The 23446-nt window shown below is 50.9% G+C and overlaps 1 protein-coding gene across 2 annotated transcripts in view; it reads left to right on the plus strand.

Annotated features, from left to right (window-relative positions):
• Nucleotides 1-21737, plus strand: part of cnbd1 (cyclic nucleotide binding domain containing 1) — a 427576-nt gene extending 405839 nt beyond the window's left edge. For both annotated transcript variants that reach the window (XM_072468635.1, XM_072468636.1), the window contains 2 exons: nucleotides 3254-3313; nucleotides 21199-21737. In XM_072468635.1, the coding sequence (XP_072324736.1) occupies nucleotides 3254-3313; nucleotides 21199-21315 (177 nt within the window). In that variant the 3' untranslated portion in view covers nucleotides 21316-21737. The remainder of the gene's footprint in view (nucleotides 1-3253; nucleotides 3314-21198) is intronic.
• The last annotated feature ends 1709 nt before the right edge of the window (nucleotides 21738-23446 follow it).

Raw genomic sequence — 23446 nt, forward strand, 5'->3', positions numbered from 1 at the left:
GGAGGGGATGTGGGCAGATGCCCTAAACAGGGTAAACTCGTCGTCCTCGTGCGCCAGGCTAAGCCTGATTCAGTTTAAGGTATTACACAGGGCACATATGACTGGAACACGGCTCAGTAAATTTTTTGGGGTGGAGGATAGGTGTGCGAGGTGCTCGAGAAGCCCAGCGAATCATACCCATATGTTTTGGTCATGCCCGGCACTACAGGGGTTCTGGATGGGGGTGACAAAGGTGCTTTCGAAAGTAGTAGGAGTCCGGGTCGAACCAGGCTGGGGGTTGGCTATATTTGGGGTTGCACAAGAGCCGGGAGTGCAGGAGGCGAAAGAGGCCGATGTTTTGGCCTTTGCGTCCCTAGTAGCCCGGCGCAGAATATTGCTAATGTGGAAAGAAGCCAAGCCCCCGGGGGTGGAGACCTGGATAAATGATATGGCAGGGTTCATAAAGTTAGAGCGGATTAAGTTCGTCCTAAGGGGGTCGGCTCAAAGGTTTACTAGGCGGTGGCAACCGTTCGTCGAATATCTTGCGGAAGGATAGATGGGAGAGAACAAAGTAGGCAGCAGCAGCGGCCCAGGACTTGGGGGGGGGGGGGGGGGGGATGGGGGGGGGGTGGCCTGAGACAAGGCAGTTGCCAATTAGGGCTAGTTTTATTTTTTTGTTATTTAATATTTATTTATTTGTTGTTGTTTTTGTTTAAATTAAAAAAGGTCATTATTATCTGTATTGTTACAATGTTGTGTAAAGGATACACAATGTACTGTGTTGGTTGACCAAAAATATTCAATAAAATATTATTTAAAAAAAAAGAATTATCTGTTCGGCCAGGAGAAGGTAGCCCACAACCGCAGGAAGCGGGAGAAGACCAGAGGGGCCCGCCAGACATGTGGTCACTCACTGTCGCGGAGCAGAGAGCGATGGGCCTGGTAGGCGGGGTGGGAGAGCAGGAAGTCACAGAGGCGGAGGTCGGCATGGGACAACCAAGTAGCCCCCAATGCGTTGCAATGTCCCTATCGCACGTGAGTCACCCCTCACCCCACACCATGCCTACCCGCGATCTCACCATGTGTCGTCTTGTGTCTTGCAGGATCACCTCCCGATGAGATGGGAGGCTGGTGTCCCTTGCACCCCATTGCAGCCCCGCGAGTCACCTGTTGACAAGTCGAGACTGTTCGGGGTCCCTCGCCCTCCTGCCGCAGCCCCACAACACCACGGAGCACACGTCCAGGGACGATCCCAACTCTTCATCACTGCTGTCACCAACACTCTTCACCATCCCAGAGACACTCACCTTGTTTAGACACTTTAGTGAAGAGGCTCCTGGGGCCCTATCTGGTGCAGACAACACAAATACAGCGGTGCACCAAATGGAGGTAGGAACCCCTGAGGGGCTGTATGGTTGGAAGGCGGTCTGACCCCAAGATCTAACTGCTATCCAGACAGGTCTAGTTCTGGAAAGGGCGGTCCATTCAATGTTGGAGAGGCAGGCGCAGAGATGGGGACCACATGAGGGGGTGTCAGCAACCATCCAGCGCCTGCTGGTGCAGTTGGAAGAGTCCAACTGCCTGCGAGAGCATGAGGCGGTGCCAACAATGTGTATCACCCATGCCAACACCGCATAGGCGGTGTCCGCGATGGGGGCCTTGGGTGCGAGGGTCACATCCATTGGTCAGGATGTCCAAGGCCTGGGCAGTCTGTGTGGGCGGTGGCTGATGCACAGGACATGGCAGCCATGCCACAAGCAGTCATGTACCAGGGCCACATGGACATTGCTGCGGCGCTCCAGAGCATGGCCCAATCACGAGCCATGGCTGCAGGCATCGAGAGCATTGGTCGGGTGCTGTTTGACCTGAATCAGACACAGAGGGAGCTAGCACAGTCATTGAGTGACATGGCACAGTCACAGATGGGCGTGGTACAGTCTCATAGGGATGTGGCACTGTCCCAGACGGATGTGGCACAGTCCCTGTGCTCCATGGTTGCGAGCATTGAGTCTCCTGGTTGAGATGAGAGCGGGCCTCCAGGACTGGTTGCGCTGGGTGATGGCAGAGCCCCCGGAGCTCGCTCCGGTCGCACCCTGGTCTTAAGGAGTAGCCTAGGGGCATCAGGCATCCCGAGGGAAGAGGAGGTGATGGGGCTTGTGCCAGTGACTCTCCACTGTCCCAGGCACTCCGATAGGCAGTGTGTAGAACAGAGTGGCACCACGCCACCTGTAACACCCAGAAGACACCATGCAGGCCCGCTCGCTCCAGAGGACAGCTGCTAAATGGGACCCAGGTCACAGTGTGGGAGACTCAGCAGGCTGCCTCCACTTCTGGTGCACTGACTGGGGACCCACCTAGACGGAGCATTAGGACACGTAAGGTTAGAAAGGTCGGCACCAGTTAAGTTGGCATAGGTGCAGCACATAGAATAGTGTTAGGGGCTAGCGCACAGTTATTGTACATAGCACTGTCACAAATAAATACCTGTTCAGCGACGCTCTGAATTGCCTCGAAAGGTGTGAGGGATGGACTGGGATGGTGCAGAGGTTGTGCCAGGTGTTGGTGGGGTGGGCTGGTGATGTGGATGTGGATGTTGGAGGACGGCATGTGCCAGGGCTCCCAGGACAGATGTTGTAACAGGTCAATCTTCTCGGATTCCGATTAGATTTCCACTTAGTAGTGTGACCAGTAATATTTACAGGTAAGCCCTGGCATTTTAACCTTAATATTAGTCTAACCATTTTTCAATGGACCATACAGCCTATAGCTGGGTTTAATTCTAAAATAATCAAATATAGATAGATTCTTAAGGATTTTAACTGCTTGATGTAATCGCTTGATTCATTTATTCACTTTCAGAGCTCTCATATTTACAGTTTAATAACATGCCCTTAAAAATGTGGCCAATAGAAATGCAGCGGATAGCATTTTCTATGCCCCATTGCCTGTTGTCTGACAAATGGAATGTCATGCTCTATTTTAATTATTCCTTTTAGCAAATCTGCTCACCAAGGTCCATTCCTTCTATTACTTGACCCAAGTTTTATTAGAATAACAAAGCTTCATTGTGTTGGAAGTACCCTTCTATTTTGGAAAAGGCTTATGCTCCATTTAACTAGCTGTTGAATACATTGCTGAAGTAAATACACCATTATAGTGGTATGGCACAAACTATTCCTAAAATTGTGAAGTCAACAAGAAATAAATTAAGCTATCTTTGCAAAAAAAATGTATTTGTTTAATGCTACATTGATGTATTTTTTTAACCACGCAGGAAGAGGTCAACAACAGATATATTTCTCTTGAAAAAAAGAAAGAATGGCAGCAGTTTAAGGTAAATATGCGTAAAATACGATGGGCTGGATTCACCGTTCTTGAGGCTAAGCACGAACGCTGGCATGGGAACTGTGCAAAATCGGCACTGAACCCCCACCGGTCCTGGGACTTGGGACTGGTGAGGGGCTAGCAGCTGCGCCGGGTAAAACTCAGGGCTCCCACGACAAAAACAGATGGAGAATGGTCGGGTCCATGGCCGTGCATGTGCATGGTGACGACCTGCAGCTGTCGCGCCGTAAAACATAGCGCCGACCATGCGCGTCACCGACCTGCCAAATACATCCCCCCCTAGCCACACCAGAGCCACCCCCTACAGATGTCCCAGCCCTTGCGAAAGGCCCCCCCCCCGACCAGCAGCACGGCTCCCGGCCGACTGGCCACCGCTCCAGGTTCCCGACAGCTGAGACCACACGTCCCCGTGCGGTTGGGAACTCGGCCCATCAGAGGCGGAGCATTGAGGATAGGGCCTTCAGGGGACGTGCCAATGCCGTTCCAGCGGTGTGTGGTGCGCGACACGATGACACCATTTCAGAGGAGGCAGAGAATAGATAACCAGCGTCAAACTGGCACCACCCCTGATTTTGACGTCGGAAGGGATTCTCCGCCTGATAGCCGATTACGATATCGGCGACGGTGAATCCCGCCCAATGTGTTCGGATCACGACACTTATTGAGTAAGGACAGATCCTCACATCTTCAGTTTATGAGATGCCTACTTAGTGTGACTGTGATCCCTTGTTTGCAAGAAAAAGATTCGCAGGGTACGGGGTAGACCATTTTGGACTGATATGAGGAAAAATTTCTTCACTCAAAGAAGAGTGAACCTGTGGAATTCTCCAGCACAAAAGGCTGTGGATGCCAAGACACTGAATATGTTCAAGAAAGAAATAGATAATTGTTTTAGATTTTAATGTCATCAAGGGGTATGCGGAGAACGAGAGAATATGGCATTTAGATAGAGGATCAACCATGATCATACTAAATGGTGGAGCACGCTCAAAGGGCCAATGACCTACTCCTGCTCCTAGTTTCTATGTTTGAGCTGCTGAGTTTCATAACTCTCTTGATTCCTTTATACAATATTGATATGAAAATTCTAGATAAAACGGCAATGCTCACAATGTAAGATGCAGCCGATGGTAAAAATCCAGCAAGGATGACGATCCATTTTTCGGAAATAAGATTAAGCGATACCAAAGCTGGGTTTTATGAGCTTGCTGACCAGATACAGACCAAACTTTCTCTACTCTGTTCCAACAAGGCCTGGATTTTCTTTGATTTGATTTATTATTGTCACATGTATTAGTATACAGTGAAAAGTATTGTTTCTTGCATGCGAGACAGACAATGCATACCGTACATAGGGAAGGAAGGAGAGGCTGCAGAATATAATGTTACTGTTATAGCAAGGTGTAGGGAAAAGATCAACTTAATGCGAGATAGGTCCATTCAAAAGTCTGATGGCAGTAGGGAAGAAGCTGTTCTTGAGTCGGTTGGTACGTGACCTCAAACTTTGGTATCTTTTTCCTGAAGGAAGAAGGTGGAAGAGGGTATGTCCTGGGTGCGTGGGGTCCTTAATTATGCTGGTTGCCTTTCCGAGGCAACGGGAATTGTAGACAGAGTCAATGGATGGGAGACTGGTTTGCGTGATGGATTGAGCTACATTCACGACCGTTGTAATTTCCTACGGTCATGGGCAGAGCAGGATCCATACCAAGCTGTGATACAATCAAAAAGAATGCTTTCAATGGTGTATCTGTAGAAGTTGGTGAGAGTCGTAGGTGACATGCCAAATTTCCTTAGTCTTCTGAGAAAGTAGAGTCGTTGGTGGGCTTTCTTAACTATAGTGTCGGCATGGGGGGACCAGGGCAGGTTGTTGGTGATCTGGACACCTAAATACTTGAAGCTCTCGACCCTTTCTACTTCGTTCCCATTGATGTAGACAGGGGCATGTTCTCCACCACGCTTCCTGAAGTCGATGACAATTTCCTTTGTTTTGTTGGCATTGAGGGAGAGATTATTGTCGTCACACCAGTTCACCAGATTCTCTATCTCATTCCTGTACTCTGTCTCATCATTGTTTGAAATCCGACCCACTACTGTGGTGTCATCAGCAAATTTGAAAATTGTGTTGGAGGGAATTTGGCCACACAGTCATAGGTGTACAAGGAGTATAGTAGGGAGCTGAGGACACAGCCTTGTGGGGCACCGGTGTTGAGGATGAGCATGGAGGAGGTGTTGCCTATCCTTACTGATTGTGGCCTGTGGGTTAGAAAGTTCAGGATCCAGTCGTAGAGGGAGGAGCCGAGGCCAAGGCCATGGAGTTTGGAGATGAGTTTTGTAGGAATGATGGTGTTGAAGGCTGAGCTGTAGTCGATAAATAGGAGTCTATTCTGATTGCCATAACTTTGGTTCTCTACATTATTTTTTTAAAAATATTTTTTATTCGCCTCCTTTTTCACATTTTAACCAAATTTACACCCAACAATATACAATAATCAGTAATGAATGTAATGCCAATCTCCATATTAATAACAACGATCCCATCCTCCCACCAAACCCCAGAAATTAGCCCGCATGTTAACATAAACAAATGACAAAAAGGAATCAAGAATCACCCATAGTCACCATAAACACATGCAGTCCCTCTCCACCCAATCATCCCAGCCCCCAACCCCCCTAATGTTCGATGTGATCCAATTCTCAAAAGTGCATAATGAATAACGCCCATGAATTGTAGAATCCCTCCATCCTTCCCCTCAGTTCAAATTTGACCTTTTCAAGAGTCAAGAATTCCAGCACGTCCCCCCGCCACGCCAGGGCACAGGGTGGAGAGGTTAATCTCCATGCTAACAGGATCCGCATTCAGGCGATCAACGAGGCGAAGGCTACAACATCTGCCTCCGCACCCGTTTCCAACCCCAGCTGGTCCGACACCCCGAATATGGCCTCCCCGAGGGCCCGGGTCCAGTTTCATGTGCACCACTTTAGAGATTACCCAAAACACCTCTTTACAGTAATCCTCCAGCTTTGGACAGGACCAAAACATATGAACGTGGTTTGCGGGCCCCCCCCCTGTAACGTTCACACACATCTTCTCCCCCCTCAAAGAGCTGGTTCATCGTCGCCCTTGTAAGGAGCGCTCTATACACCACCTTCAGTTGTATCAGCCCCAACCTCGCATACAAGGTGGTTCACCCTCCAGAGTACCTCACACCAGAACCCCTCCTCCATACCCTCTCCCAACTCTTGCTCCCACTGTGCCTTGATCCCTTCCAGCAGCACCTTCTCCTCCAAAATAAACCGCCGATACTCCAGCCCATACTTCGCTCCCAGCTCCTTCAATCCCGCAAAACGACCCCTAAGAAACAAATCTTTTAGTGTTCTAATTCCTGTCTCCTCCCATCTCCAACAATTTCCATCCCACTACCCTGGCTCAAATCTATGGTTCCCCCGAATCGGCATTTCCCTTGACCCTGCCCCCAACCCGAAGTGCTGTTGAAACTGCCTCCAAATTCTCAACAAATCTATTACTACCGGACTCCCTGAGATTCTCCCCGGGGCCGACAGGAGCGGCGCTGTTGCTAGCGTCTTCAATCCCAACCCCCTAACCAAACTCTCCTCCATTCTGACCCATTGGGAGTCAACTCCTCTGACCCAGCTCCGTACCTTCTCCACATTCGCCATCCAGTAATAATACACCAGGTTCAGAAGACCCAAACCCTCTGCCTGCCTTCTTCTCTGCAGTAGCACCTTTTTAATTCTGGCTACCTTCCCTCCCCATATGAACGAGGTAATCATCCCTTCAATCTCTCTAAAAAATGCCTTTGGCAGAAAAATCGGCAGATATTGAAAAATAAACAGGATTCACGGCAGCACATTCATTTTAACTGCCTGTCCCGACCCGCCAGTGACAGAGGGAGACCATCCCACCTTGCCAGGTCAGCTTTCACCATCCCCACCAAACTAGAAATATTGTACCTACGGAGGCCCCCCCCCCCCAATCTTGAGCAACCTGCACCCCCAGGTATCTAAAGTGAGTCTCTGCCTTACAGAATGGCAACCCCCCCCCCCCCATCCCCGCCCCCACCCCTGGCTCAGACACCACAAAATATTCACTCTTGTCTAGATTTAATTTGTATCCCGAGGAAGACACAAACACCCGACGCAGCTCCAGTTTTCACCCTATTGACACACTCGGTTCCAACACGTATAACAAAAAGTCATCAGCATATAAGTACACCCTATGCTCTATTCCCCCCGCACTATCCCTTTCCATACCCCTGAACTTCTTAATGCGATGGCCAATGGCTCAATCGTGAGTGCAAACAGCAGGGGGGACATAGGACATCCCTGCCTAGTCCCATGGTGAAGAGGAAAGTATTCTGAGCTGATGTTATTAGTGCGGACACTGGTCCTTGGCTCCTTATATAATAGCTTGACCTTGTCCACAAATCTGGGTCCAATTCCAAACCGCTCTAGAACTGCCATCAAGTACCCCCATTCTACCCGGTCAAACGCTTTCTCGGTGTCCAATGCCACAACCACCTCTGTTTCCTTCCCTCCGCCAGTACCATAACCACGTTCAATACCCTCCTAATGTTCGAAAAGAGCTGCCTCCCTCTCTCAGACCCCGTCTGATCTTCACCTATCACCTTCGGGAGGCACTCCTCTAGCCTACCTGCCAGTACCTTCACCAATATCTTTGCGTCCACATTTAAAAGTGATATGGGCCTATACAACCTACACCCTGTCGGATCCTTATCTTTCTGAAGTAACAGGGAAATCGATGCCTGCCCCAAGGTTTGTGGTAACACTCCCTTCCCTAACGCCTCCTCAGACATCCCCACCATCAGCCGCACCAGCTTATTTTTGAATTTTTTTATAATATTACACTGGAAACCCATCCAACCCTGCCACCTTCCCCAACTGTATCCTCCCAATCGCACCTTTTATCTCCTGCTCCACTATCGCTCCCTCTAATGTAGCCCTGTCTCCCTCCCCTAACCTCGAGTGCTCCAGCCCATTCAGAAATTCCTGCATCTCCCTGCCTCCCCCAGTTGGCTCTGACCTGTACAAACTCTCATAGAATCCTTAAAGACCTTGTTAATCTGATTTGGAGCTACCACCAACTTCCCTGCCCTGTCCCGCAGCTGGACATTTTCCCTTGCCGCAGCCTCCTTATGGAGCTGACCCGCCAACATACGGCCCACCTTCTCTCCATGCTCGTAAACTGCCCCCCTCGCTCGCCTCAATTGGCATACCGCCTTCCTGGTAGATAGTCGGTCAGAGTTCGCCTGGAGTTCCTCTTTTCCAACTGCGCTGGGTCCCTATCTTCTGCACACCCCCTGTCTACCACCAGCATCTCATCTATTACCCTCTGATGTTCCAACCTCTCCTCTTTGTCTAGCCAAGCCTTGAACAAGATAACCTCACCCCTCACAACCGCCTTTAAAGCCTCCCAGACAACCGCTTTCGACATTTCACCCGTGCAGTTAAAACCTACATATTCCTCGATTACATTTTCAATTTTGTCACAGAATCCTCGGTCCCCCAACAGTCCCATATCTAACTTACACCCTGGTCTCTGTACCGTCCCCTTCTCCAGTACCATATCCACCCAATGCGGATCATGATCTGATATTGCAATTGCCGAGTACTCCGGCCCTTTAACCCCTGATGCGACCATCAATTCACACGAGACGATTAGTAGAAGTGAACGGTAGTTTTAATAAGCTAGATCTGTGCCTGCCTGCCTGCGACTGCTCTGTACTGAGTGCCGCCTACAGGCTACAGGTTTATATACCACCCCAAGGGGGCGGAGCCCACAGGGGCATCAACATAATACAGTACAATACAGTGGTGAATTGCAGTAGCAATACGTTCACCACAACCCCAGCCAGCAGCGCCTTCCCCACCATGAAAAAGTCAATCCGCGAGTACACCTTATGGACCGCTGCGAAAAATGAGTACTCCCGCTCCCTCGGGTGCAGAAAAATCCAAGGGTCCACCCCTCCCATTTCCACCAATAGCCCAGCCAGCGCCTTGGCCCCCCCCGACGGGCCCATCGTGCGCAGCCGTGAACTGTCCAATTTCCTGCACCAAGTTCCAGTCCCTCCCCCCACTATCAGTTTGTGTGTCCAAGTCGGGGATGGCGCCACACGTCTTCTTTGCGAATCCCACATCATCCCAATTGGGACCATATACACTTACCAACGACCACTAGCCTCCTCTCCAGCGCCCCTGTCACAATGACATAATTACCCCCCTGATCTGCAACCACCTTCTCTCTCTGGAACCGTATGTACCCTTTTGCTGACCATTACTCGAGGGGCGAGCTCTTCCGTCAAATCCAGAATGAAACACCTGGCGAACCCAGCCCTTTTTAAGTCTTGGTCCTTCACCCTCAGCATTGCTACATCTGCCTTCAAACTTTTAAGATGTGCAAACACCCTTGACCTCTTGACTGGGCCCCCCAGCCCCCACACGTCTCACATGACTATTCTAACTGGGGGTCTCTCACCCCCCCTTCTTATCCACCATCAGCATGCCACCGGGCCCTGCCCCATGAGCCTGACACGTCCCTTTCCATTATTAACATCGAACCCCCTACCACCCTCCCAGAATCCCCCCCTGCACTTCCCTTCTCAAAATCTCACCCAGTATCGATCCTCACCCCCCCCCCCCCACCCCGCCCCTCTCCCTTGCTCGCCTCGTAGGCCCATCAAAACCTGCTAACTAGGCTCCAATGTCTGCCGCCCTCCTCTCACCTCACCTCCGTTCACTAGCCGACTGTAGTTAGCCCACGCGGGTAGTCCCCCTCCCCGCCAAAATGCATACTATCCTCCCCCCAGCCAGTCCCAGAAGAAAAAGAAAAACAATTTAACCCATGCAATTCAACGAAATAACATATAACCGTTGCAACAAAGAAAAAGGAGCAAAAATGTCAATCAAACCGAAAGAAAACGTAAACTCTATAACAATGTGAAGTCAAGTAAGTTACAATACAGGTCAGTGAAAAGAAAGTTCCAACATTTGTACATTTTCCAGCTCCCCAATCACAGTCCACGATCCCTCTTCCAGCTCCACTCCTCACTTCTGTCCCAAGCCTTCTGCCTTCATGAACGCCTCAGGCGCCTCCACCGTTTCAAAATAAAAATCTTTGGCGTTGTGCGTCACCCTCAGCTTTGCCGGGTATACCATACCAAATCAGTGCCGCCTTCTCTCGGCTGAACGCCGCTCGTCTCTTTGCCAACTCCACCGTCAAGGCCTGGTAAATCCGAACTCTAGCACCATCCCACTGCACCGCCGGCTTCTGCTCCGCCCAGCTTAACACCTTCTCCTTCACATGGTATTTATGGAAGCAGATAATTATTGCTCCCGGCGGCTCATTTACTTTGGGTTTCGGCCTTAACGACCGATGAGTTCGGTCCAGTTCACACCGGGAGGGTTCTTCACCCTCCCCCACCAACTCCGCCAGCCTCTTCGCAAAGTACTCAGTTGGCCTTGAGCCGTCTGCCCCTTCAGGCAAGCCCACAATTCTCAGATTTTGCCGCCTCGAGCGATTCTCCAAATCCTCGAACTTTGCTCGGAGTCCTCTGTTGACCTCCACCACCCTCTGTAGTTTGTCTCCCATTGAGATGAGCTGGTCGGTGTGCTGCGACATGGCCTTCATCTTTTCACCCTGTTCCCTCACCTCGGCCGATGTCTTTGCCACATCCGCCCTCACCCGGGCGACTGCCTCCTCTACCAATGATCTCAGTGTGACCGCCATCTCCGTCCTCAACGCCTCGATGTGCCTCGCAAACTGCTTCTCCAGCTCCACCGCCATCACCTCGGTCATCCCTTCCACTGTACGTAGTGCGGCCCCACCACACCCGCCATCTTGTCAGCACTTTCACTTTTTGCGGCAAACCCGCGTTCCCTCCTTTCCTCACAGCTGTTTTGGCATCCCTTAACCACTTTGTATTTTTTCTCCTTCTTTCTTCAATCTCGAGGTAAACAAATAAAAAAATTTAAAAAATAAATAAAAAATTAAATAAAAATAATAATAATTTTAAAAAATTAAAATTCAAAAATCGAAGTTCAAAAATTCTCTTCTCTTGGGACCGGACTTCAAACATCCCAAACATTCATTTTCAGCGGGGGGCCACACAGTGTGCGCTGCTCCCTCTCTACATTTGTGCTGGATTCAGGCTTCGCCTCCGACCACGCTCCTCTCCCGCTGCTTGCTTCGGGCTCAATGCCCCTGCTCCTCCGGTCACGGGGTTCCCCACTGGCTTCAAACCAGCCCAACCCGGTGCCCGTCCCTCAGGCCCCAACAGCCGAAGAAATCGCAACCGGCGAAACCACGGGGAACCCCCCGGAAAAGGCTGAAATGCCGCCGCCAGGCGGGAGCGCCTCTCCAGCACGACCGCTCCGCTCACACGCACCTCCAGACGTCATCTACATTATTTTAATATTGACCACCCAGTCCCTCATGCTACCTTAAATGTCCCCGTACACAGCAACACCTAGGACAGGATTTTGTGTTTTATGCCTGGTCCCCAATGTCAACGCCAAGTGTTGGTTCCAACTCTGTGGAAGAGCGGGGAGACCCCTCTCCGGGACTCCTGTAATAGGGAGACCCCCTCCACAGAGACCCCAGGGGGACATTCCCAGGGATCCCCTGCCGAAAGGACCCCCCTCCACAGATTCCCCTCCACGCCCACAGGGAACCCCAACTAGAGGGATTCCCCCCCAGGGACCCCTACCTAAAGGAAACCCCCACAGTGACCCCCTAACTAGAGGGTCTCTCACATGGAGCCCTCTCCACAAAAGCGACCCTCTCTGGATGCTAGAGAGCAGTCTAGACAGGGGCAGTGAGAAGCATTATAGCTCCAATACTTACCTTCCAGTTCCATGTATCCATTCCTCAAAGGAGAGCAGCTGTGCCTGCATCTGGTTCCCACATATTTGTGGTGAACCACTGTGTTCCTATATTAAGGGTGAAACGGTAGAACCTGCACTACAGGTTCACCTGAACCCCTGCATGCTAGCTCCGCCCAGGAGCCGGGTTATAAATATGCGTGGCCTTCAGCTTGCAGCCATTTCGTCAGCTGCTGTAGGAGGCCACGCTTCAGAGACTATAAAGCCTCAGTTTGAATTCAACTTCGTCTCCAGCCAAAGTGATCGTGCCTCAATTTATTAGTATCTGATTCAGAAGATGGACCTCTGGATTAAACCAGATCGCCTGCAGCTGGATCCACACACAAGCAACGCCAGAAAGGACTTTCAGCACTGGCTAGCTTGTTTTGAAGCGTATATCAACGCGGCGCCAACCCCTGTTCCAGAGGCTCAGAAGATTCAAATATTGTACTCCAGACTCAGCTCCAAAGTCTTCCCGCTGATCCAGGATGCGCCCAATTACGCTGACGCTATGACTCGACTCAAAGAGAGTTATGAGCAGAAGACGAACACGCTCTTCGCCAGACACGCGCTCGAAACGTGTACTCAACTACCTGGTGAGTCAATCGAGGACTTCTGGAGGGCCCTGATCCCATTATTCGGGACTGTGACTGCCAGGACGTTACAGCTAAGGAGCACTCAGATCTCCTTATGAGGGACGCTTTTGGAACTGGGATTGGGTCCGATGTTATCAGGCAGCGGCTCCTAGAAGGGGCCACGCGCGACCTCACAGAGACTAAAACACTAGAGCTTTCCATGACGGTCGCCCTGCGCGATGTACAGTACTACGCCCCCAACCGCCTGGCCCACCCCTCCTACGCTTCATGGGTCCCACAGGCAGCCGCCCCAGCGGGAGCGCTACCCACCCAGTATGCCTGCGCTACGCGCCAGCCAGTGATCTCCGGGGGGCCCCGATGCTATTTTTGCGGCCAACAAAGACACTCCACCAACACTGCCCAGCTCGCGCTGCCCTTTGTAAGGCCTGCAGGAAGAAGGGCCACTACGCAGCGGTGTGCCAGGCCCGCTCAGTGGCAGCGGTTGCCCCCACCCCCCCCCCCCCCGGTCATGGACAATGGGCATCGCTATCCTCCCATCCTCCTCAGGCCATGTGCGAGCAATGGCGCCACCATCTTCTCCCCCGCACCAGGCCCGCTCAGCGGCAGCGGTCGCCTCCACCCCCCTGGTCACAGACAATGGGCGCCGCTATCCTCCCATCCTCCTCAGGCCATGTGCGAGCAATAGCGCCGCCATCTTCTCCCCCGCACCAGGCCCGCTCAGCTCCACCCCCCCGGTCACAGGCAATGGGCGCCGCTATCCTCCCATCCTCCCCAGGCCATGTGCGAGCAATGGGTGCCGCCATATTCTCCCCCGCACAACACGTGCGTTTCATGGGCACCGCCACCTTGCTTGGTAATCGACCAGTCCAGATCACACACTCTGACCAATGCATCCACCAGCGTGAAAGTCAACGGCCACGTGACCTCCTGCCTACTGGACTCCGGGAGCACCGAGAGCTTTGTACATCCAAATACGGTAAGGCGCTGCACCCTTAAGGTACACCCTACCAATCAAAGTATCTCCCTGGCCTCCGGATCCCATCGCGTAGTGATCCGGGGGTACTGCACGGTCACGCTCACAGTCCAAGGCATAGAGTTCCACGGTTTTCGCCTTTGCGTCCTCCCTAACCTCTGCGCTGCACTTATCCTTGGCCTGGATTTACAGTGCAACCTCCAGAGCCTGACCCTTAAACTCGGCGGACCCTTACCACCCCTCACTGTGTGCGGCTTTGCGACCCTAAAGGTCAATCCTCCTTCCCTCTTTGCCAATCTAACTCCAGATTGCAAACCCGTTGCCACCAGGAGCAGACGGTACAGCACCCAGGATAAGGCCTTCATCAGGTCCGAGGTCCAGCGGTTGCTTCAGGAGGGAGTCATTGAAGCCAGCAACAGCCCTGGAGAGCTCAAGTGGTAGTGGTTAAGTCTGGGGAGAAAAATCGAATAGTCGTGGACTACAGCCAGACCATCAACAGGTACACGCAGCTCGACGCGTACCCCCTCCCACGCATATCTGACATGGTTAACCAGATTACACAGTACCGGGTCTTCTCAACGGTGGACCTGAAATCCGCTTACCACCAGCTCCCCATCCACAAATCGGACCGGCCATACACCGCCTTCGAGGCAGACGGTCGGCTATATCACTTCCTGAGGGTCTCCTTCGGTTTGTAGTATATATAAATGATTTGGAGGAAAATGTAACTGGTCTGATTAGTAAGTTTGCAGACGACACAAAGGTTGGTGGAATTGCGGATAGCGATGAGGACTGTCTGAGGATACAGCAGGATTTAGATTGTCTGGAGACTTGGGCGGAGAGATGGCAGATGGAGTTTAATCCGGACAAATGTGAGGTAATGCATTTTGGAAGGGCTAATGCAGGTAGGGAATATACAGTGAATGGTAGAACCCTCAAGAGTATTGAAAGTCAAAGAGATCTAGGAGTACAGGTCCACAGGTCATTGAAAGGGGCAACACAAGTGGAGAAGGTAGTCAAGAAGGCATACGGCATGCTTGCCTTCATTGGCCGGGGCATTGAGTATAAGAATTGGCAAGTCATGTTGCAGCTGTATAGAACCTTAGTTAGGCCACACTTGGAGTATAGTGTTCAATTCTGGTCGCCACACTACCAGAAGGATGTGGAGGCTTTAGAGAGGGTGCAGAAGAGATTTACCAGAATGTTGCCTGGTATGGAGGGCATAAGCTATGAGGAGCGATTGAATAAACTCGGTTTGTTCTCACTGGAACGAAGGAGGTTGAGGGGCGACCTGATAGAGGTATACAAAATTATGAGGGGCATAGACAGAGTGGATAGTCAGAGGCTTTTCCCCAGGGTAGAGGGGTCAATTACTAGGGGGCATAGGTTTAAGGTGAGAGGGGCAAGGTTTAGAGTAGATGTACGAGGCAAGTTTTTTACGCAGAGGGTAGTGGGTGCCTGGAACTCGCTACCGGAGGAGGTAGTGGAAGCAGGGACGATAGGGACATTTAAGGGGCATCTTGACAAATATATGAATAGGATGGGAATAGAAGGATACGGACCCAGGAAGTGTAGAAGATTGTAGTTTAGTCGGGCAGTATGGTCGGCACGGGCTTGGAGGGCCGAAGGGCCTGTTCCTGTGCTGTACATTTCTTCTTTGTTCTTTGTTTGTCACCCATGGGGTTTCGGTCTTCCAAAGGGAGGTGGACCGAATGGTCGACCGGTACGGCTTGCGGGCCACGTCTCCGTACCTAGACAATGTGACCATCTGCGGCCATGATCAGCAGGACCACGACGCCAACCTCGCTAAATTTCTCCGCACCGCCACTCTCCTCAACCTCACGTATAACAAGGAGAAGTGTGTGTTCCGTACAAACCGCTGAGCCATCCTCGGCTACGTGGTCCAGAATGAAGTTCTGGGGCCCTCAAACACTGCCTGGGGCTCTTCTCGTATTATGCTCAGTGGGTCCCAAACTATGCGGACAAGGCCTGCCCACTCATACAGTCCATTAATATCCCCCTGACGGCTGAGGCCCAACAGGCCTTCGCCTGGATCAGAGCTGATATTGCCAAAGCTGGAATGCACGCTGTAGACGAAACACTTCCTTTCCAAGTAGAAAGCGACACATCGGACGTCGCCGTTACCGCCACCCTCAACCAGGCAGGCAGGCCCATGTCATTCTTTTCCCGCACTCGCCATGCCTCCGAAATTCGGCACTCATTCGTCGAATAGGAGGCTCAGGCTATCGTTGAGGCTGTGCGACATTGGAGGCATTACCTGGCCGGCAGGAGATTCACTCCCCTCACTGACCAACGGTCGGTAGCCTTCATGTTCAACAACACGCAGCGGGGCAAAGTCAAAAATGATAAAATCTTGCGGTGGAGAATCGAGCTCTCCACCTATAACTACGAGATTTATTATCGCCCTGGCAAACTCAATGAGTCCCCAGATGCCCTATCCTGAGGTACATGTGCCAGCGCACAGGTAGACCGACTCCGGACCCTGCACGACAGCCTTTGTCACCCAGGAATCACACGGTTGTACCACTTCATTAAGGCACAAAATTTGCCCTACTCCGTCGAGGAAGTAAGGACGATCACCAAGGACTGCCGGGTCTGAGCGGAGTGCAAACCGCACTTCTATCGGCCGGACCGTGCGCACCTGGTGAAGGCCTCCCGCCCCTTTGAACGCCTCAGCGTGGATTTCAAAGGCCCCCTCCCCTCCACCGACCGACACACTTATTTCCTCAGTGTGATCGATGAATATTCCCGTTTTCCCTTCGCCATCCCATGCCCCGACATGACGTCTGCCACCATAATTAAAGCCCTTAATTCTATCTTAACTCTGTTCGGCTTCCCCGCCTACATCCACAGTGACAGGGGATCCTCATTCATGAGTGATGAGCTCAGTCAGTTCCTGCTCAGCAGGGGTATCGCCTCCAGCAGAACAACGAGCTACAACCCCCGGGGAAATGGACAGGTAGACAGGGTGAATGGGGCGGTATGGAGGGCCGTCCAGCTGGCCCTATGGTCCAGAAATCTCCCGGCCTCCCACTGGCAAGAGGTTCTCCCTGATGCACTACATTCCATTCGCTCATTACTTTGCACTGCTACTAACAATACACCGTATGAACGTCTTTTTGCCTTCCCCAGGAAGTCCACATCCGGGGTATCACTCCCAACTTGGCTCACAGCTCCGGGAACCGTGCTTCTCCGTAAACATGTGCGGCTCCACAAGACAGATCCGTTGGTGGAAAGGGCGCACCTGCTCCACGCAAACCCACAGTACGCCTACGTGGCGTTCACCGACGGCTGCCAGGATACCGTCTCCCTCAGGGACCTGGAACCAGCAGGTTCCGCCCCCACACCACCCCCGGCGCCACCCTTCCCTCCTCACCACCCCCATCATCCCCTCCTAGGACTGTCCGTCCTCCCCCTGCCCACCCCCGTTGATGAAGAGGGTTTCGGCACGCTCCCGGAGTCAGCTTCGATCACGACAGCACCAACATCGCCGGCTCCACTTCGTCGATCCCAGAGGACGATCAAGGCGCCGGACCGGCTGAACCTCTGACCGGCCCACCGGATGACCAGAGACATTTTTTATTCACTGTTCTGTAAATATTAAAGATTGCGAATTGTATATAGTAATCCATCACCCCCGCCGGACTCAATTTTAACAGGGGGTGAATGTGGTAAACCACTGTGTTCCTATATTAAGGGTTATATGGTAGAACCTGCACTACAGGTTCACCTGGGCCCCTGCATGCTAGCTCCGCCCAGGAGCCGGGTTATAAATATGCGTGGCCTTCAGCTCACAGCCATTTTGTCAGCTGCTGTAGGAGGCCACACTTCAGAGACTAATAAAGCCTCAGTTTGAATTCAACTTCGTCTCCAGCCAAATTGGTCGTGCCTCAATATCCATTAGCTGCAAGCCATTCATAGCTTTTGAGTAGTCGTCTGTGATTGACAGCTCACAAAAAACAAATTCAGCTTTGATTCATTCATATCCCATACTGCTTCAATGGCCTAAGTGGTGAAACCCAAATGTTTGTAAACATTGACCACAACAAAGAGTGGTAAGTGCAGTGAAATGACATGCTTGAGTGATTGGAATGCAATTAGTGCTTGGAATGCACTCTTTGGGACTCAGGTCTCCTTCATCCACCCCTCCCAGAAGCCCCCCTGCTCCACAGGCACGGGGAACCCCACCGCACACGTGGCTCCCATCCCCCAGGGAACCCCCCCTCCATTGGGCCTCCATATTGGGAGCCCCCTGTTTCTGGCAGGGGTAGGTGCCAGGAGCAATGCCTGGGCACTGCCAGGGTACTGCCTAGGCATGACCCTTTTCCCCTGAGGGCTGTACTTATCTTTGCATTCCTCGCCAGGTCCCTGTTTGTTAAAAGCTGTTGTGAAACACTTGACGTTCTGTCATGACGGCAGAGAGAAAAACCCAAATGTGGGGTGATAATGCAATGGGGAAGCCCATCAATGTGATTAAAATATCTGGCAATAGGTTTCCCGACGTTTCATGGTGAGAACTCATGAAGTCATTGACGGGTGGGTGGTGGGGGTTTGGGGACAATCGAAAGAAGAAATTCCAATGGCATGAAAGCTGTTTGGGGATTCCCATTGGATTGTCCACCCTTGCTGTTATTCCCACCTGCCAATAATAGGAGTGAAAAATCCCAGCCTCCCCATGATTTCAAGTCTCTGGTGTGACTTGAAGGCACAACTTCTTACTCAGCAGGGAGACTGCTACTAGTGATTCAATGCTCTTCTATTCGGGACTGAACATTTTATTGAGTTTTTATTAATGAATCTGAGTTTCATAAATATTCCTTTCAATTTGAAGAGAGCAATTGGGATTGGAAATTCAGATTCAACTGTCCTCGATCCTGTCTGAATTAGCTGACCTCAAACAGGGTGAAGGCAGGGCGGGTGTAATTGACTGTACCATTCCTGAGTAATGATGAGCAATAAAAAGAAAAAAGAAATGAGTTAATTGAAATCAGGATCTAACTATTTGGACATGAAAAGTGTGGCAAAAGATCTTCACATTTGGTAACAGTACCCTCACAGGTTAGATCATTCTAGCCCTGAAATGTGGCACTTTACAAAGGGAAGGGCACAACTGGGGACGGACATAACTGTGGATAGCTGTAATTAGGCAAAAGCTCCACCCCTTTTCTGCTAAAATAACCAATTACACGCAGGAGGAAAGGAACTTCTACTTGGCAGATGCCTGAACAATCCTTTGGTATCTAGGATATGTTAGTGACTGCCCTCCTCTGGATTCTTGAGCAGCTGAAGTGACCGCCAATGATAGGTAAATTGTATAAAGTTTTTTTCCAAAAGAAAACTCCTCCCTGTGAAGTCAGGACAAGTATGAGTGCTCCCTGGCTCTGCAGAAATTGTAAATCACCATCCCATCCCCATTGTGGCCTGATTCAATCCCTCTCCCGGGATGTATAAAAGGGTGGTTGACATCGCAGAAGTCCAACATTGATGTGCACTTTGTCAGTGAGCTTTTTGGGGACCTGCAGCAGGTGACCATATTTCTTCCTTCTCCTTCTCCTTCTGGTACCAGGGTGCTGGTGACCCTGGACATCTATTGGATTGGTCCACGATAATAGTACTGCAGTGGTGTTTACATTGACATCTGCAGCATGACTGTCCAGAAAGCCCTCCCGCTCTTACGACCTGCCATCCCTCGTACCGTAAGGTTTGACAAGCTTATAATCAATTTGTTTGGCCACATTATGAACTCACCTTTTATGACCCTCAAGTCCTGAAGTGGGAATTGAACCCAGAGCTCCAGCCCAGAGTCACAGAGCCCACTGTGCTACAAGACCTCCCTCGACCACACCTCACAATGCAATTGAAGTAGGTCCAAGATCTAGGATGCGATCCAACCAAATTGCAACAGAGCTTGTTTAGCTGGGTGTTACCCAGCACTCTCTATCTAACGGGACTTTGTTACAATCCAGGGCCTCAGCGGGGAATGTCCCGCCGATGTCGCACTTAGTCCTGTTCCTGCACTGAGGAGCTCTACTTGCGGAACTCCGGAGTGCAGTAGGAGATCGGAAATGGCAACCCAATCTCTCAAACCCCCGTCACAACCACCTGACACTTCCCCAAAGCCCCAATTTACATATAAGGGGGTCCTCCGTCACCCCACCAACAGTGCATCTTATATGGGCAGGGCACCCCTGGGCCCAATACCTGGAACGGGAAAAATGCCAGCCTTGCAGTGCCACTGCCAGATGAAAGTGCCGCCTGGGCAGTGCCAGGTTGGCACTGAGGTGGCAGTCTGTCCAGAGGGCAACCACCTGGGGGCCTCCAATCCCCTGGGAGACCCCACCAAGTACTGTTCCATCTGGTCCCCGTTTGTGCACTGCATTTTAGAGTGAGACTCGGGGTGGAATTCTCCATTTCCCGACGCTGATATTGTAATCACTGATCGGGCAGAGAATCGATTCCGACGCCGGAATCGGGGCCTGTGCCGGTTGGATGCTGGTTTGCGAGTCTCCTCCTCCTCGAAAATGACATCATGGTAACGTGCGCCACGCGCAGTCACAATGCCGATAGCACCTCATGGCCGGCCCAATCGCGATGCTCCGTCCCCGATGGGCCGAGTTCCCGACAGCGAGGGACATGTGTCCTCACAGAAATCGTGAGCCTGGCATGGTGGCTGCAGACTGTGTCCAGCGCCACCACACTCGGCCGGGATCCGTGCCACTGGCCGGGGATGGGGGGGCCTTCAGCGAGGGCTGGGGGGACTCATGGGGACTGGCAGAGGGTGGGCAATGGGGTCGCAATTTGCTGGTCAGGTCACGTTGTGCGGCCACTGCTGGTCGCAGCCATGCACATGTGTGGCCCGGGTCGGTTCCCTGGCCGTTTTCGGCATGGTAGGCGGGAGTTTTGGTCGGCGCCAGTCCTAGATCTTTTTTGGATAGACCTCCCGTGGATTTACCATTCGAGCTGGCACTTAACCGCAAGAACGGAGAATCCCGCCCTAGTTGTCTCACTCAAACATCATGGGCTGCATTCTCCGTCCCGGCGCCGTTGTGAAACTCCCAGGCTGCTGGAAAAATCGAGCAACCCGCCAGTGGAGAATCCAGCCCCAGATTTGCCAAAAACTGATCTCATCCACAATGGGAGGGATTCAGATTGCAACACCTCCTGAGATCCTGTTGGGTAGATCTCGGAAGAGGGATCACCTGGTATCTACTGGATGCACATCCCTTTTGGGCGCAACGCAGCCATTAGATCACGCCACTACTTTCAATTGGGCCTCGGCCTTACCTGTTTTGCTGCCCCAAATTCAAAGTGCAGCTGATCACCTGGAATATCTAATGTTTGTTAATGAAGCGAGTTGATTTATTTTTCTATCAATTTTTCCAACAGGAAACAGTGATAAACCAAACAATATCTTACAAAGGAATAAGGCCTGGCATTGGAAAATGGAAACATGACTGGAATAAAAAAGAACGCCCAAAAGGAAAAGCCACTCAGTCGTTTTGAGAATAATATCGGAGTGCAAAGGTTGGAACAACAGGGTGGACCTTAATCATCTAATTACCACTGAGCATCTGGAGGTCAAAACTTGCGCTTCCATTTCCTATCCACTTCAGCAAAAAAGACTCTTCTTCCTGTAGAACCAAAAGCAGAGGCCTTGAAAACTGCACTTTACTCCAAACATTTCCTGTGGCGTGAACTGCTGTGACGATGGATAATTCATAAAAACAATGCATGTGATTTTTCATAATTGTCTTCCCTAATCCCACTTTTATTTTCATATTCTGGGCATAAAATAACTATGATGGATATTCAATTAACACGTTCTCCCCTGGAGTAAAATAAACCTTGAGACAGATGCTCAAGGAAATGGCAAAAGTAGACTTCTTCACTTTACCACTCAATAAAGATACAAATTTCAAAAGATATTCAGTACTGAAAAGGGTTGCTGAGTTATCTTCTATTTAGAACTTTCACAATCGGAACGGCATGACCTCTGGTGAAGTCAGTGGCAATAAATTAATCTCCCAACATAGTGTTACAACAACTGCAAGCACACAAACCAAATGATCACTCTACTAAAAACAGGGCAGCACAGTAGCATAGTGGTTAGCACAGTTGCTTCACAGCTCCAGGGTCCCAGGTTCGATTCCTGGTTTCGGTCACTGGCTGTGCGGAGTCTGCACGTTCTCCCCGTGTCTGCGTGGGATTCCTCCGGGTGCTCCGGTTTCCTCCCACAGTCCAAAGATGTGCAAGGTAGGTGGATTGGCCATGATAAATTGCCCTTAGTGTCCAAAAAGGTTAGGAGGGGTTATTGGGTTACGGGGATAGGGTGGAAGCATGGGCTTAAGTAGGGTGCTCTTTCTAAGGGCCGGTGCAGACTCGATGGCCGAATGGGCCTCCTTTTGCACTGTAAATTCAATGATTCTATGATACCCAATGGCTTGGCGTTATGGTCAGCAGTGAAGGAACAAAATTCACCACTGACCTCGAAGAAAGCTGCTCACAAAGATCTAGCAACCTCTGTGGCATGCACTTCCCCTTTCCCCACAGCAGTTTGAACCTGGTTCAACATGAAACGGATCTTCAAGCATTCAGTAGCAGTGATGTCAGCAAAAGTAAACAGCCAATCACATTGAATTATTCTCACAGACTATGACGGTGCAATTTGCCGCTTGTTACATGGCAGTGGTAGGCAGCTCGCCACAGGGGAGCGGCAGGATATTCTGGTCCTCAGATGGATGGCCTCTAGTTTAATGCCAAGAGTACTACAGGTAAAACGGATGAGTTAAGGGCGAGGATTGACATGTGAAATTGTGATATTGTAGCCACAGAGACGTGGTTGAGGGAGGGGCCGGATTGGCAGTTCAACATTCCGGGATATAGGATCTTCAGGCGAAACAGAGTAGGGGGCAAAAGAGGAGGAGGCATTGCATTATTAATTAAGGAGTCAGTTACTTCAGTAAGTAGACGTGCTATCTTGGAGAGTGCATCAAATTAAGCTTTGTGTGTAGAGTTTAGGAATAAAAAAGGGACAGCAAATTGCTAGGTGTTTATTACAGACCCCTTGATAGTCAGCAGGAAACTGAGGAGCAAACGTGCGCAATTCACAGCGATGTGTAAAAATAATAGCAAAAGGGTCATTATATTAGGTGATTTCAACTTTCCCAACATAGTCACTGTGGTAAGGGCTTAGATGGAGTGGGGTTCTTAAAAAGGTGCAGTGCTGGACCTAATTCTGGAAAATGGAGCCGGACCGGTGGTTGATGTGGTGGTGGGGGAGCGTTTTGGTGATAGCAACCACAACATGATACAATTTAAGTTTGTAATGGACAAAGAAACAGACAAGTTGCAAAAAAATGGTTTGGGATTGAGGGAGAGCTGATATTAGGAAAATAAGGCAGGATCTGGCCTAGGTAGATTGGAAAGAGTTACTTGTGGGGAAATCTACAGAAGAGCAGTGGGGGCATTCATAAAGGAAATTGCGAGGGTACAGGCCCAACATGTTCCCTCGAGGGTAATAGGAAGGAATTAGAAGTCCAGAGAACCATAGATGACCAGAGACATTCAGGGTATGATGAAAAGGAAAAGAGAGGCGTTTAGCAAGTACAAGGGGAGCAAAATCAATGGAGGCATT

The sequence above is a fragment of the Scyliorhinus torazame genome, chromosome 11 (genome assembly GCF_047496885.1).
Source record: "Scyliorhinus torazame isolate Kashiwa2021f chromosome 11, sScyTor2.1, whole genome shotgun sequence".
NCBI lineage: Eukaryota > Metazoa > Chordata > Chondrichthyes > Carcharhiniformes > Scyliorhinidae > Scyliorhinus > Scyliorhinus torazame.